The following is a 16,933-nucleotide window of genomic DNA, read 5'->3' as shown; positions in this document are numbered from 1 at the left end:
CATCAGACGCTTTGGGGGGGGGGGGAACAGGGTCTGTTCCTTGGGGAAGTAGCCGGGTGTGGGCTAAAGCAAAGAAGGGTAAAAAGGCCCTGATGTGTGTACGAATTGTGCTGTAGTGAAAACTGGGTGAAAATTCCGTTGTTCTGTATTGTGTCTTTGTGGGAAGTGTTTATTTTAGTGTAAGATAGCAAAATGATATAATTCACCGAGTGAGCACCAAATTTCAAGAGTGCCTTTGCCATGGTGAAACATTTACTGGTAGTTTTGGTAATATAATGCATTCTTACACTGAAACAAACATTTTTCCTTTCTTTCATTCTTATAATTGATTACAAATAACAATCAATTGATATCAAATTGCAAATTGAGCCAAATTTCAGCTGAATACGGCAAATAACCTCATTGATTTTGCTCCCCAGCACTGAGTACTTTTTTGTTTTGATTGTTATAGAGCAAAAGTCCAAAATAAAAGAAACCGTGAGATTTGATTGCAATGAACTCACTATCTCATATTAGTTCATAAGGATATAGTCCCCCATTATTTTCCCCTTAAACTTCTGAAAAGCATGATATACAACAAGACAAACTCACGTGTCTAGTTTTGAGCCATAGATAAAATGGGAGTGTTACACGTACCATATTACAGTTGCCATGGAAACTTGAGTATCAAAATGTACTAAAATACAAGTATTGAGTTCATAAGGATATAGTCCCCCATTGTTTTTCACTTAACCTCTGAACAGCATGATATTCAACAAGACAAACTCACGTGTCTAGTTTTGGGGCCATAGATAAAATGGGAGTGTTATACGTGCCATATTACAGTTGCCATGGAAACTTTAGTATCAAAATGTACTAAAATACAAATATTGGACACCTTTTTCCATTTAAAACTTGTTAATAGAAATTATACCTTATTGATACACAATTCATATTTGATAAGCTTAAAGTGACACTCTTATTCAAAATCAATACATACACATGTATAACAAACATCAAATTTGACTGATAAACCTTTAACTACTTACTAAATAATGCATTTATGGAAAATATTAATTACTGATAACAAGATTATAACGTGTATTTAATAGCAGAAAGCGCAAAGATATTAAATGATTGGTGAATACTAAAAGATATATTGTGGCCTACTTTAGTCTCATAAGGTAGAAATACCGGGGTTTATGCTCATTTCTTTTAAATTAAAATTAGTATCCTTCATAAGAACCATTGTTGTCGACATTTATTCATCTTTTTTTAAATATTAAAACATTATTATTGATTGTGGTAAATCTTATCTGGGAGTAAGTGTGCATCTTTAAGCTGATATATTTTAGCTGAATTGCAATGTAAGCTGATATAGAATCACCCTTGAGTCTGTTTTCTGGTTTGATATAAACCAGTACTGGTGTCCATTAAATGAAGCTATAAGAAAGTACCAATGGCGGGGATCAAACCAACAACCTCTTGGGCGAGAGAAGGACATGGACAACTATATATAATATATTTGGTTCACTGTACTCCTTCAGCCGCTGTCCCACCATGCTGAGAAGGAGACCATGGACTTCCACGACGAGTCCACTATGGTTGCCTACAGACGTTCAGACATCAAATCTGACTCGTAAGTAATACAGAGTTTTACTGTCAATGATATTCTACGATAGATAATACACTATTATCAATAGATAATACGCTATGATATATAGTTTGCTTCGATAAATAATATGCTACGATAGAAAATATGATATGATTGCTATGCTACAATAGGTAATGATGCTATGATAGATAAAACCCTACAATAGATAATTAGTTTGGATAGATAATATGCTAAGATAGATTATACGCTATGATCAATAGATAATGCTCTATGATATATAGTTTGCTTTGATAGATAATATGCTAAGATAGAAAATACGATATGATTGCTAATATGCTACAAAAGATAATATTGCTACAATAGATAATGATGCTATGATAGATAAAACCCTACAATAGATAATTAGTTTGGATAGATAATATGCTAAGATAGAAGATATGCTATGATTGATAATATGCTACAAAAGGTAATATTGCTACAATAGATAAATATGCAACGATAGATTATATGCTACAATAGATAATACATTTGAACATGTAATACACTACAATAGATAATATGCTACAATAGATAATACATTTGAACATGTAATACACTACGATAGATAATATGCTACAATAGATAATACATTTGAACATGTAATACACTACGATAGATAATATGCTACAATAGATAATACATTTGAACATGTAATACACCACGATAGATAATATGCTACAATAGATAATACATTTGAACATGTAATACACTACGATAGATAATATGCTACAATAGATAATACATTTGAACATGTAATACACTACGATAGATAATATGCTACAATAGATAATACATTTGAACATGTAATACACCACGATAGATAATATGCTACAATAGATAATACATTTGAACATGTAATACACTACGATAGATAATATGCTACAATAGATAATACATTTGAACATGTAATACACTACGATAGATAATATGCTACAATAGATAATACATTTGAACATGTAATTTACCCTACGATAGATAATATGCTACAATAGATAATACATTTGAACATGTAATACACTACGATAGATAATATGCTACAATAGATAATACATTTGAACATGTAATACACTACGATAGATAATATGCTACAATAGATAATACATTTGAACATGTAATACACTACGATAGATAATATGCTACAATAGATAGTAGTCACGCGACATACAATTACGTCATAATACAGTCATTTATGACGTAATAATGTTCTCATCTTGTTCACTCTCGAGAGAGGACGTGTATTTGTTCAGTCAGGAAAATAAGTTTATTTCATAGACAATTATTCAGATGGAGGAACAGTTTCAGGAGTTTAAAGACTCTGTGAACGAAAGGATTATCGGCGTAGAACGAAATCTACAGACAGTGATTCAGAAACTTGATATTTCCTCCGGATTTGTAAATTCACCACGTGAAGGGTGCTTCTCGGTAAACGACCACCCAGAAAGAAGCCACGTGTTGGCTCCCGGTACCGCAGCTCTAACTGCCACCGGGTCTAATTCTGATATCCAGGGGGATTTTTCCGCACTGAAGGACAGTTTGGCACGGATTAAGCTGCCGACAGAGCTACGACTCAACGAATCCCGTCAAGGAATCAAGCGTTCGGATGTTCCTGTATTGAACATTCTTTCAAAGTGTAGCCGTAACAGTGAAACCACGGCAAAACTCCTATCGACAATTGAACCAGGATCTAGTGTAACCCAAGATACATTGGACCAGTTGTTTCTTATTTGTCATGCCCAGTGTAAATATGTTCAGGACAAGTATGCGGCTATTCTTGTTAATGGACAGTTTGACCAATCAACATCAAGGATATTTTGTGCGTTACAAAAGAACACATCCGGGTTAAACGCAGACTCGCTCGATACTTTAAGGTCTGCAGCCACCTTATCGGCGGCCAGCCGTACGACAGCCCCAGCACGTGGTGCGTCAACATCATCGTACGAGTCGGGACGTGGCGGTTATCGTGGAGGTCAACGCGGAGGTTGCGGGGAGACGTTTTCAATAGCTTCGCGTCGCGCCAGTTCCCGTCGTCGAGATACCGCAACAGTCACCAGAAGGACGAGGGTGCACCCATACGACACATACGATAAGGACGATTAGTTACGCATTGTGTGCTTACATTAAGCGTTGTTTTCATTCAGATTTCACTTAATTAAAATTTTGTTTCAAAGTGTATTTCTAATCTCCAACGAAATATATCTGCATGGAAACAGATTGATGCTCCCAATCACATAATTGATTGGATTACTAATGGTATTACTATTCCCTTTGCGACACAAGTACAGCCTTTCGAGTTAAAGAATCACGATCTTAGTGCAAAACAGTGTCAGTTTGTTAATCAGGAATTACATAGGTTGTTATTACTCGGATACATAGAACCTAGGGAAGAAAAACCAGTTTGTGTGAGCCCTTTAGGGGTTGTGCCTAAAAAGAACAATAAGTTACGTCTTATCACGGATTTAAGGAAGCTTAATGATAATTGTAATGTTCCAAAGTACAGAAATGAAGACATTCGAGATGCTGTGAAGTTAATAGAACCCGAAGACAGGTTTATTACGACTGATATCAAAGACGGATTTTTACATATACCTGTTCATGTATCACACAGAAAATTCTTAGGATTTAAATGGGATGGAGTTTATTATGTGTGGAATGTGTTAGTATTTGGTTTATGCTGTTCACCATATTTTTTCAATAAGATTTTGAGGCATGTTATAACGTATTTACGGTCTGTAGGGTTGAGAATTACAGTTTTTGTTGACGATTTTCTACTTTGTGCATCTGTGTCAAATATAACAGATCACAAAGATCAGTTACTGCATACATTAGACGAGTTAGGGTTTGAAGTGAATTTTGAGAAATCAAACCTAGTGCCAACACAGCGTATTGCATATATTGGATATACAATATGTACTGCCGACAGCAAAATAATCGTAAAAGTGCAGTTGATTCGCGTGGCCAGGCTTAAGAGGTCTATTCGGAGAGTTCTTAGTCAAGGGCTGGCAGCTGCCCGTCAGTTAGCGAAAGTATTGGGGCAGTGTGTGTCAGTTGCCTGGGCCGTCACACCTGGCAAACTTTTTCTGAGAAATTCGTATAAATTACTTAGTGCGCGTAAATCGTGGTCGGATAGCTTAATTATAACACCGGAAGTTGCAGAAGAACTACAGTGGTGGTTAAATTCAGTAGATTACTGGAACTCACGCGAGATATGTTCCGAGACAATACAGGCTCAGGTGGTCACCGATGCCAGTGGTCTAGGCTGGGGAGCAACGTACGGCAGCCATGTTGCATCGGGCGACTGGAACCGCCGCGTCTCGTATCTCACCTCGAACGAAAGAGAAATGTTGGCCATATTGATGGCCATCAAAGCCTTCGCGAAGCTGTTACGCGGGTTAGTAGTGCAAGTACTAACCGACAATATTTCTGCAATGACTTATATAAACCATATGGGGGGCCCGAGCCAAAAACTGTCAAGGCTGGCATTAGCAATTTGGGCGGAAGCGTTCGATCATGGAATCACGTTACGTTGTGCTCATATCGCAGGAGTACAGAATGGTCAAGCCGATTATTGGTCGAGAACGCCAGACAAGCACAATTGGATGTTGCATCCATCCGTGTTCGGTTACATAGACAAATTGTACGGTCGTCACACAATAGATCGGTTTGCAAATTGTCAGAACGCTCAGTTACTGAGGTTCAACAGTCGGTACTGGGATCCGTTGTCAGAAGCAGTGGACGCCCTATCGGAGGGCAACTGGGGGTGCGAAAACAACTTTGTAAACGCCCCGTTTTGTCTTATACCACAAATTTTAGACATAGTACAAACGCAAAAAGCGTATGCGACCATAATAGCTCCGCAGTGGAAGACACAAACATGGTATCAACGGTTGGCTCGTATGTCAATTTCCCCACCTCTAAAGTTACCGAACAACCCAAGAGTTTTTCGATCAATGGGGGCACTTCCGGAACTGTGCCGGAACCGGAAGTGGCAAATAGTCGCCTGGAGAGTGTATGGCGGGAAGAACTTGTAGCAAAAAACTGGTCACAGTATAGAATTAGCAAGTTGAGATATAGCCTTGCTAAGGGCACTTTGCGATCATATGATAACGCGCTCGAGAAATTGTTTAAGTTTTGTACTGAAACAAAGTGTGATTTCCCGCCAAATGACACATGTTATCTGGCCGATTTTTTCTGCAACATGGCTTATGCGTCGTCTCGACCTAATTCGGTCATTAGAACAAACATTGCCGCTATAGGTCACTTATATCGAGCCAAGGGGCATGTCAATCTTGTCGAAGATTCAGACGTAAGACTTCTCGTTAGCGGACTAGTCAAATCGGGGACCAGTGAACCAATGAAGAGATCAAAGGTCATGCCTATAGAGCGTTTTCACAACTTATTTTTAAGTTGGTCGGACAACAAACATTTGGATTTTAAGTATCTGAGGCTTAAAGCCATTATGTTATTAGCATTGACGTTAATGCTAAGACCATCAGACGTTGCACCTAATGGCATATTGTATTCACAAGCCGACGACGAGATAAAGTTATGTTTCAATATTAGTCAGGTTGAATTCCGTGAAACGTCTGCCAAAATAACATTTTTCGGAATCAAAAATGATACATCGCGGTCAGGGTTTGAGGTCGAGTTGCCAAGGGCGAGCAACGTTAAGCTTGATCCTGTTCAGACATTACAGGACTACATTGAACGGACAGACAGGTTCCGGCCGCCAGGTGGTCCGGTATTCTTATCGCTTCGCGCGCCGTATAATGCAATTCAAGCATCGTCTGTTGCCAAAATTTTGGATGAAGCTATTAAACTGGCAGGTCTAGAGGGACAGGGTTACACGGCAAAGTCGTTTCGTCCAACGGGAGCTACTACCGCGATAGCTCAGAATATAAATCCCGAGATCGTACGTAAAGCGGGCGATGGAAGAGTTCAGAGGTTTTCTTCGCGCATTACGTGCATTCTCAGACTCCTTCTGGCTTCACAGATGACATACTTAATCATGAGTAAATAAGTATTGGAGATTCTAGTTCATACATGGAGTTGGCACTCTGGTTTAGTACGCTTTAATTTGAGTACTTCATTCTATTTTGTGCATTTATCTCATCAGTATGGCATATGTGTTTAATTTTAATGTTTAAAGTTTATTAAAATTAAGAAACAACAATGTATGTATTGTTTGTCGTAGTGACGTATATTTACCAAAATAGTAGTCACGCGACATACAATTACGTCAGAATACAGTCATTTATGACGTAATAATGTTCTCATCTTGTTCAGTGGCATTTATTATGATTGTATTATGTATATTATATGAGCTAATATAGAAGAGTGAACCTGTATGGGAGTAAGGCATATGTGTTTAATTTCAATGTTTAAAGTTTATTAAAATTAAGAAACAACAATGTATGTATTGTTTGTCGTAGTGACGTATATTTACCAAAATAATACATTTGAACATGTAATACACTACGATAGATAATATGCTACAATAGATAATACATTTGAACGTGTAATACACTACGATAGATAATATGCTACAATAGATAATACATTTGAACGTGTAATACACTACGATAGAAAATATGCTACAATAGATAATACATTTGAACGTGTAATACACTACGATAGATAATATGCTACAATAGATAATACATTTGAACGTGTAATACACTACGATAGATAATATGCTACAATAGATAATACATTTGAACGTGTAATACACTACGATAGATAATATGCTACAATAGATAATACATTTGAACGTGTAATACACTACGATAGATAATATGCTACAATAGATAATACATTTGAACGTGTAATACACTACGATAGATAATATGCTACAATAGATAATACATTTGAACGTGTAATACACTACGATAGATAATATGCTACAATAGATAATACATTTGAACATGTAATACACTACGATAGATAATATGCTACAATAGATAATACACTATGACAAATAATACGCTACAATAGATAGCTGATATGCAGGACACATACGTAAAATTGTGATCTATGTCATATAGGTATTAGAATGCAAAGTGAACAATAATGAAATCTATAAAATCACAAGAAAAGAGGTTATTGCGAGAGTTGGTGATCCTACCAGTACTTGGAAACAGGGTGGTTTAAAATGCAAGCAACTCTTAATGCTAACTGTGTCCTCGACTAATGTGCATATATGTGAAGGTATAAGTACATTAAGCATTATAAACAACCTCTTTACTTACAAAAATTATACACCATATGTTTTGTAAGCCTTGTGTATATTTCAGGCATCCAAAATGTGGAGCAATCCACCCAGAGGTTGAGCTAGGTGATGATGATGATGAAGATGAGATTGAAGTAGCATTTAACCAGCATAGCTCAGGTAATGAGGATGAGATGGAAGTAGCATTATAATCTACATAGTATAGTGTACATAGTTTGAATCTTAGAATCAGTTTATCATTTTAGAAGGGAAGTTCTACAGATGCTGGCAACCTTATTGTTAGTGGCAGCAAAGTGCATCCTAAACAGACATAATTTACATTAAAATAGGGTGATCTTCATCATTTATAGCTTGTTCTGCATAGTCAAGGTCACAAGATTTCAACCATTGTCCACTACAGATCTAACAAATGGCCTATTTTAAACCTACCAAACACAAAACCTTGGAAATTGTCTTATTTTGTGGGGTTTTTACTGTTATAAGGTGAGGTCAGATTTTGAGAAAATTATATTATTTTGTATGTTTTTTCTGTTAAGGTGAAGGTCCCAATGTAATGAAATTGTCTTGATTTGTAAGCTTTCATGTAAAGGTGAAGGTCAGATAATGAGGAAATTATCATAATTTCTATGCTTTTCTGTTACGGTGAATGTCAGATTGTAAAGAAATTATCATAATTTGTATGCTTTTCTGTAAAGGTGAAGGTCAGATTGTGAGGAAATTGTCAAATTCTGTATGCTTTTCTGTTAAGAATACTTAAGATAAAGGTCAGATTGTGAAAAAATTGTTTTATTTTGTATGCCTTTTTGTTAAGATGAAGGTCAGATTGTGAGGAAATTGTCTTATATTGTATGCTTTTCTGTTAAGTTGAAGGTCAGATTGTGAGGAAATTGTCTTATATTGTATGCTTTTCTGTTAAGTTGAAGGTCAGATTGTGAGGAAATTGTCTTAAATTGTATGCTTTTCTGTTAAGTTGAAGGTCAGATTGTGAGGAAATTGTCTTATATTGTATGCTTTTCTGTTAAGTTGAAGGTCAGATTGTGAGGAAATTGTCTTATATTGTATGCTTTTCTGTTAAGTTGAAGGTCAGATTGTGTGGAAATTGTCTTATATTGTATGCTTTTCTGTTAAGTTGAAGGTCAGATTGTGAGGAAATTGTCTTATATTGTATGCTTTTCTGTTAAGTTGAAGGTCAGATTGTGAGGAAATTGTCTTATATTGTATGCTTTTCTGTTAAGTTGAAGATCAGATTGTGAGGAAACTGTTTTATTTTGTATGCTTTTCTGTTAAGGTTAAGGTCAGATTGTGAAGAAATTGTCTTATTTTCTCTGTTTCTTTTCTGTTAAAGTTGTACGTTCAGCGAGAATTTTGGTTATAAAACACAAAAATAACACAACTGTCGTAAAAAGGCATCCTTATTTTAGCGTTGTGCGAAATTTCGTCTCTAGATTCCACTCCGATTGCCTGATATTAACACGATTTTCAGACCATATTTATTTTTTGGTGGTTACCAAATAATCCGCTATGGCCTACTCGGAGTTATTCCGAGCAGTTCCGAAATCCTACGAAAATAAACGGAGCACAAGCACGTGACAGTTATGAATAATCAATGAGGTCAGCAAATCAAAACAAAGATGGACAGATGAAAATGAAAAGAGAAACAGAGTCAGACAGAGATTGCCAAAATCGATCAGAAAGCGACGGTAAATGAAAAATGTAGGAAAGATATTGACGTCGATGATTTATTTAGGCATTGATTGAAAGAAAAGGATAGCATTCAAAGCTTCAAATGGAGTGGGAAAATGGAGGGCGTGGAAACGAAACATCACGATAGGTTTGTGTTTTATCTTTAACATTTTACCTGATGTTTGAAAAACATTGATAGTTTATTTATTAACAGTCAGTAGGGCTATCTTTCGACACACTTTCGGGCGGGTGCACATACCCCATTTCCTTGGAGAACGGATGTACTTATTCGCCAAAATGTTAGTGAAAGTTCCTATTCAAAATCCAAAATAATTTCGAAAACAAACAAGAGCTGTCAGAGGCACCTTGATCGACTTTTTTCATTGCTATAATGCACCAGTCAGTTGTAACCACGCCCCCCCCCCCAGGTCCGGGGGTATACTGGGGAAATGGGGCGTGCTTTTACCTTCCAGTTGGCCCCGCAGTACCGCATAATGGGGTGGTTTTATGTTCGCAAAAATTTGTGGGGAATGGACCTTACCTAGGATCCCTGGGGTGCGGGGATTTTACCAACTGGTCGTCCCGGCAGGGCCGGGATTTTACCCGGGGTAGGCTGGAACGAAAGTCAAAGTCCCTGCTATTCCCCGGACCTACGGGGCTGTGGTTACAAATGACTGGTACATAAGCATTAAGGATTTCAGCACTTGCAATATCAATATGGGGGGCACACCCCACACCTAACCCCATAACTTCCTTGTTTACTGCCTATTTCAATGGTACTGGTACACTAATAAGCAATCAGGCATACTTTTTTATTGTTTTGACATTTCTTATCTTTTCCCTGTACGCTTAAGTAATAAAAATGGTCAAAAGACTCGTTGAAAGTCATTCAGGTGGCATATTTTTATATAGGATTAAAAAGAAATAAATTGCCCAAAATGTACCATTTCGGACTAGATATTATGTACATTTCCTAGGGGGTGAACCTGGCCGTTTGCCATCATTGCTGACCAGAATTATTCAGTTCTGGGGGGGGGGGGACACACGTTGAAAGGTTACAACCCCTGAGTGACTCCAATCTTGTGTCAATTACTGGATCCGCCTTTGGCAGGCTTTGGCAAAACATGCCTGGATCACTGTAAAATAAGATTACATGCAAAATCCAGAATTTCTAAGTCAAATGTTAAAAGGGCAAAATACCGGTAGTTGGCATCATATGCAAGTTAGAGATATCGTCAAAAACTTGAAAAAGTCAAGCTAAATCCAATAGCAACTGCAATTCAATTGAAAAGAACAATTGTATACAGCACATTTATTGGCATTTCAATATATGTAATTTGTTTTGAAATATTTTCATTACCAAAAAATTGCATTTGATGTCTTTTTTGACTAACTGAAGGACCTGAGCCCAACCCCCAATTGTGTAAATACAGCCCTTCAATAAGCTGTGATAAAGCATTCGTTTGTTAAGAAAATCCATTCCTTTTGACAAATGGTCGAAATTAACACAAGCCAGTAAGCCCTGCACAGCCACTGGTAAAATGCCTCGGGTCTTACCCAAATTCTGATTTTTTATAGTAGGGCTTGTTTGAAATTTGATTCAAAGCTAAAGTATACGAATCAGGGCTTCTTCATCAAAAAGTCTAATTTCAATGATTGTTTTGATCCTGCTCATGATTGAAATGGCATTTGAAAAAAATATTTTATCATTTTTATATCAATAATATAAGAACCTGGCTTTAAATAGAAATTGGTACATATGTGATACTAGTTAACATGTTAAAGGTAGTCCATCCATCTTTTATGCAAAAAAATAATGCAAAAAATTATATTTCTTTTCTTTTTATATTTCTGTTTTGTATATGAACTCTACAAAATACATGTACCAAGGGTTTAATTATTATAAGATAAATGATTTGCTGAAATTTCTATATAAACATAATATAATAATAGTTGATAAAAATTTACGGTATTTTGGGTTTCAGTATCTTTTGACATCACGCTTCAAGACTCCGATGTCAGGAGGCTGGTGATGTCACAGATTTTAACCTGGCTTAAACATGCCAAGTGTACTGTAAGTACAGTTTTTTTGCAAATATAAAAAATATCATTCGAACTTTTCAAATATAGAAAATCAAAGGCAGCGTTTTATCAACTCCAAAATCTCATTTTCTATTCATAAGTGTTAGAAAGGCTTTTAGGCAAAAAACATCATACTTTTTGAAAGTAAGTATGAATAACTGCACTCACCTCTTTTGTCAGCATATCTTATATCACTGGTTTCATGATATAAGCTTAAAAAGTGGCTAATGAATTCCAAAACAAAAATTGAAATAAAATATGTTTACACAGTCCATAGGTGAGAATGCAGCTTTAAAAATCATGAAAAGGTAGAAAAGAGGTTGATATCCTTTTTATCAAATAAGGCCTGATATTTGTGTCATGAAAATGCAGTGATTTGAGCTTGGAAGTATATGTTGGTATATTGATTAAGTATTTATAATATTGATAATTAACATATAACATTTATTGATGATATAAGTAGATAAATGAAAATAAAATGAAATGCTATTTATTTTAAGGGCATCTCAGCTGTTCTTCTCCATCATTTGACGGATGAGCATGAGTGGCCTCCCCCGATTCAATATTATGAGTAAAGTCATGGGCCATTGAGCCAAGAGGAGAGGAATTCACCATGGCTTAACAATAAAAAAACACTTTAGTACCCTTAAAGCCCTCAGAGTGATTGTCCTTGACAACCACCTTCCATCAAAGATGCATACTATCTAGTATACAGGTAAATAAATTTAATGTACAGCAAGCTTTGACTCTTTTCACATCTTATATTAGTAGAAGTTTGAAGTTATACCCTTTTATATATATTATTATATTAAAAATCAGGGAATTCAGGCTATTTATACAGGAAACAAGAATAAGCATTTCATAAAATAACTGCATCATAATTCATGAAATTGAAATGATCTGATCACATTTTCAGGCTTAAAAGCTGCACTCCCACAGATTGAACGTTTTGATAACTTTTATTTTTTTTGTCTTCGAACGAGCAGATTTTTATATTTAAGTTAAAGAAAGTGATGTTTATGCATTTAACATTATTTTTCGAACGGAAATATGAAAAACTGCCATCTGATTTTTTTGTCAGCAATCTTATATTATTGGTTTCCAGATATTCTCGCAAAAATGTGCTCTTTGCAAGACAAAAAAAATAAAAATGTAAAATTTGTATATCTGTGAGAGTGCAGCTTTAAGTCTGGTTATAAGTGGAAATATTTATTTCGATAACTATCTTACTTCTAGATAATTGTGCGTGTGTGTGTGTGTGATGTGGTCAATTCTTATTCTGTAAATGAAACATTTCTTGTTTTGTATGCAGACTAAACCGTGCATGGAACAATAGAAGAGGATGGCAATATTCCCCAGTAAACGCAGTGAAAGAAAAAAGACCTATCCATACAGAGTCGCTGAAGAAACTGATCTTCATGTGTCACTTGACCAACAATTTTTCAGTATGGGTAGAAAGGCTGTTATGGAGAAGCACTATCCTCGACAAATCTCTAGCCACCTTGAACAGTTATCTCCTTAACCAAGAAGGGAATTGTACAGCGAGCAAGAATCTAGGTTTAATAAGAGACATTTCTAGAGGTTTACTGTGTGCTCCAACAGTGCTCCAGCCAGGATTTGAAATGGGCAGGGTGGAGTAAAAAAAGGGCAAGCTACATGAGTCGTGTAGAGATTGGGGTGGTTGTGGGGGGGGGGGGGGGGTCCACCCCTGTCACAAGGTGTTTGTTTTTTTGTGGGGGGGTTGGGGGGGTCTCCCCCTAGAATTTGTTTTGTTTTAATACTCAATTTAAATCATTTTCCATGATTTTCAGACTTATACAAAATGGTGTTGTTGTTTTTTCTCAAAATTTAGAAGGGTGTGTTTTAATATCAAAATTAAAATTTGTCTTTTTGTCTGTGGTAGTATGATTGTACTTGTTTGGCATCTTCTTTAGTGCAATGTCACATATTTCTTTTAAAAGTTTGTAAGATGAAGACAAAAACAAACACAGTTAAACATCAAATAAATAGATACACACAACAAAAATAAATGTAGGGGACGAATCTTAGTTTGGTACGATCGGGTTTGGGTACGAATGTTACATTCAGCCTGTTTGTTATTTAAATGTCTTTGGTAAAATAATGTTTAATATGCTGATGTTTTAGAATAAAATGACAATAAAAATCACTACCCTGGTTTAAAAAATCACTTATTAAACATAGAACATTGATAAAATAACTCAGAAAATCGTTCTGATAAAATGGCGGTTTCGGCGAATTTTGACAAGATCGTGGACATGATAAGTAAATACTAAATAAAGCATCAACATAATTTTGTGGATTACAAAGAAATTTTCATCATGAATATTTTATATATAAACTTTCAAAACATTTACTGAAAAGGTGATGTATTTGATTGTATTAGCGCCACCTTTCTTATGTTTACATATCGGCAGTGCCGTCTGCTTCAAATCAACAATGTTGAAAATGGCAAGTCTCGTCTGTACAATACAATAAACAATTATTTTAAAAGATTTAATTGTGCTTCACAACATTTTTCACCATCCCTTCGCATTTTCTATCGCATTTTACGAACTTTCATCATTGGTTGAACGAGTTCTCAATGTATATTCTGAATGGCTGACATTCAATAGGCACGCCTCCTGCCGATGTTTCCCTATTTGGCTCTTCCTAATTATCGGATTAGTAGATGACCGATTATGAATACACAGGTCGTCTGCTCACTACACAAATACACAATTAGCTGTCATATGACTTGGTTAAGGCACATGGAAAGATGAAAGGGCAGTACGGCATATTTTAAGCAATCAATGGGGGCATGGTGACACCTAGCGGGAACACTATTATCATAAGTATTACGTAATTTGTCTCAATTATGACAGCGGATTAAGGACTGTCAATCTTTTATAATGATTTCAATAGTAAAAAGGGCACTAACGGGATATTTGGGGCTAATAGAGCATTTGTGAAAAGGGCACTACTCAAAAAGGGGGCAGGGCGGTAAGAAAAGGGGCACGGGCGCTGCGCCATTGAAAAACGGGCTAGCTGGAGCACTGGTCCAATATTCATGAAACTTAATGACAATGGTCTCATTGTTGTCTTGTTTGAAACTAGGTCACATGTGGACTGAATGGAAGTCACTTGATTTTATTTTTAAAACATTATAGAATCAAACCTTGATATTGCTTTGTAAGATTACATGTGTTCAAACTTAGTGGGAATGTTCACCTTGATGAAATGAACAAAATAAGGGAGATCAAGTTTGTCACATACGGTAAAAAATATGGTCACTTCTTAAGAAATACTTGGGTACTAGAAGCAAAATATGTACTCGCAATCATGTAAATTTGTGTGTATATTTGTTCTCTTCAGCTTTATAAGTCGTGTTACCTGCGACATGCTAACGCATTTTAAGTATTTAAAAAAAGTTTGATTTTATATTAAAGTGGATGGAACTTGACCAAAACCCTTTGAAAATAGGGTATATCAAAAGCACATAGGATACTTTGAAAGTTGAACTTCATACATGTATATTGATTTATATGTGATGATTATTTTGGTGAAGTTCTCAAAAATAAACAAAATGTCAAATTAAACTTTTGTTTTTCATGGAATCTTTCTGTAAAAGAAAAAAAAACACAACATGTAGACAAGTTAGCTTTTAGATAACTGGGCCAACATTAGTATTTCTTTTAAACATTAACTCTCATTAACTTTTGACATTATATACCTCCGTAACAACAGTTTTATATAAGTGACACTGGCTAGAAATAGTGATGTTTGCGAGAAATGACAACAATCACAAGATAGAGCATTTTTTTGAATAACATCTCTACCTTACCTGCCTTATAATTTTGGGGATGTTAACCTAAACAAACGTTTTTAAGACCATTTCAGAACAGTGTTGTGGTTGGGTATTTTGTAAATTGACTAGCATTTTCAAGAATTCATCTGTTTATATTAACTTTCAAAATATAATAAGCACTTAAGGAGCAATTGTCACATACCAGCAAATCATACATACTGACCATTCCGAACAACTCTTCGGGTGCATACAGAGGCAGCTCTTTTATAGCTCACCTGTCACTTTGTGACAAGGTGAGCTTTTGTGATTGCCTTTTGTCCGGCGTCTGTCGTGCGTCGTCCGTCAACAATTTACTTAAAAGACATCTCCTCCTTAACCGCTGGGCCAATATTAATAAAACTTCATAGGGATGTTCCTTGGGTGGTCTTCTATCAAAGTTGTTCAAAGAATTCAATTCCATGCAGAACTCTGGTTGCCATGGCAACCAAAAGGAAAAACTTTAAAAATCGTATTCTCATAATACACAAGGCTTAGGCCGTTGATATATGGTAGGTAGGATCACCAAATGGTCCTCTACCAAGATTGTTCAAATTATGGCCCTTGGGTCAAAATTGGCCCCGCCCCGGGGGGTCATGGGTTTTCTCTATATGTTTATAGTGAAAACTTCAAAAATCTTCTTTTCTGAACTTAATTGACCTAGAGCTTAGATATTTGTCATGATTCATCGTCTAGTGGACCTCTACAAAGTTTGTTCAAATTATGGCCCTGGGGTCAAAATTGGCCCCGCCCCGGGGGGTCATGGGTATTCTCTATATGTTTATAGTTAAAACTTCAAAAATCTTCTCCTCTGAACTTACTTGGACTAGAGCTTAGATATTTGGCATGATTCATCGTCTAGTGGACCTTTACAGAGATTGTTCAAATTATGGCCTTGGGGTCAAAATTGGCCCTGCCCCGGGGGGTCATGGGTATTCTCTATATGTTTATAGTGAAAACTTCAAAAATCTTCTCCTTTGAACTTACTTGGACTAGAGCTTAGATATTTGGCATGATTCATCGTCTAGTGGAACTCTACAAAGATTGTTCAAATTATGGCCTTGGGGTCAAAATTGGCCCCACCCCGGGGGGTCATGGGTATACTTGATATGTTTATAGTTAAAAGTTCAAAAATCTTCTCCTCTTAACTTACTTGGACTAGAGCTTAGATATTTGTCATGATTCATCGTCTAGTGGACCTCTACAAAGTTTGTTCAAATTATGACCCTGGGGTCAAAATTGGCCCCGCCCCGGGGTGTCATGGGTATTCTCTATATGTTTATAGTTAAAACTTCAAAAATCTTCTCCTCTGAACTTACTTGGACTAGAGCTTAGATATTTGGCATGATTCATTGTCTAGTGGCCTTTACAAAGATTGTTCAAATTATGGCCTTGGGGTCAAAATTGGCCCCGCCCCGGGGGGTCATGAGTTTTCTCTATATGTTTATAGTGAAAACTTCAAAAATCT

At 36.2% G+C, this 16,933-nt stretch overlaps 1 protein-coding gene and 1 long non-coding RNA gene across 3 annotated transcripts in view; both read left to right on the top strand.

Annotated features, from left to right (window-relative positions):
* The window catches only part of LOC128242344 (ADAM 17-like protease), a 61,501-nt gene that overhangs the window by 2,037 nt on the left and 42,531 nt on the right, over positions 1–16,933 (top strand). Inside the window, exons 5-6 of the mRNA XM_052959461.1 lie at positions 1,527–1,618; positions 7,924–8,018. Coding sequence (XP_052815421.1) covers positions 1,527–1,618; positions 7,924–8,018 — 187 coding nt within the window. The remainder of the gene's footprint in view (positions 1–1,526; positions 1,619–7,923; positions 8,019–16,933) is intronic.
* Positions 9,523–13,267, top strand: LOC128242346 (uncharacterized). 2 transcript variants are annotated; one of them, XR_008262585.1, is made up of 4 exons: positions 9,523–9,690; positions 11,528–11,616; positions 12,125–12,339; positions 12,937–13,267. It is a non-coding gene; the product is annotated as an uncharacterized LOC128242346 (long non-coding RNA). The 2 variants fall into 2 exon arrangements; XR_008262586.1 differs by lacking the exon at positions 11,528–11,616 and having other exon boundaries at positions 9,529–9,690; positions 12,937–13,264.

This window comes from Mya arenaria, chromosome 8, assembly GCF_026914265.1.
Source record: "Mya arenaria isolate MELC-2E11 chromosome 8, ASM2691426v1".
Taxonomy (NCBI): Eukaryota; Metazoa; Mollusca; class Bivalvia; order Myida; family Myidae; genus Mya; species Mya arenaria.
This window is presented reverse-complemented; position numbering and strand designations above follow the sequence as displayed.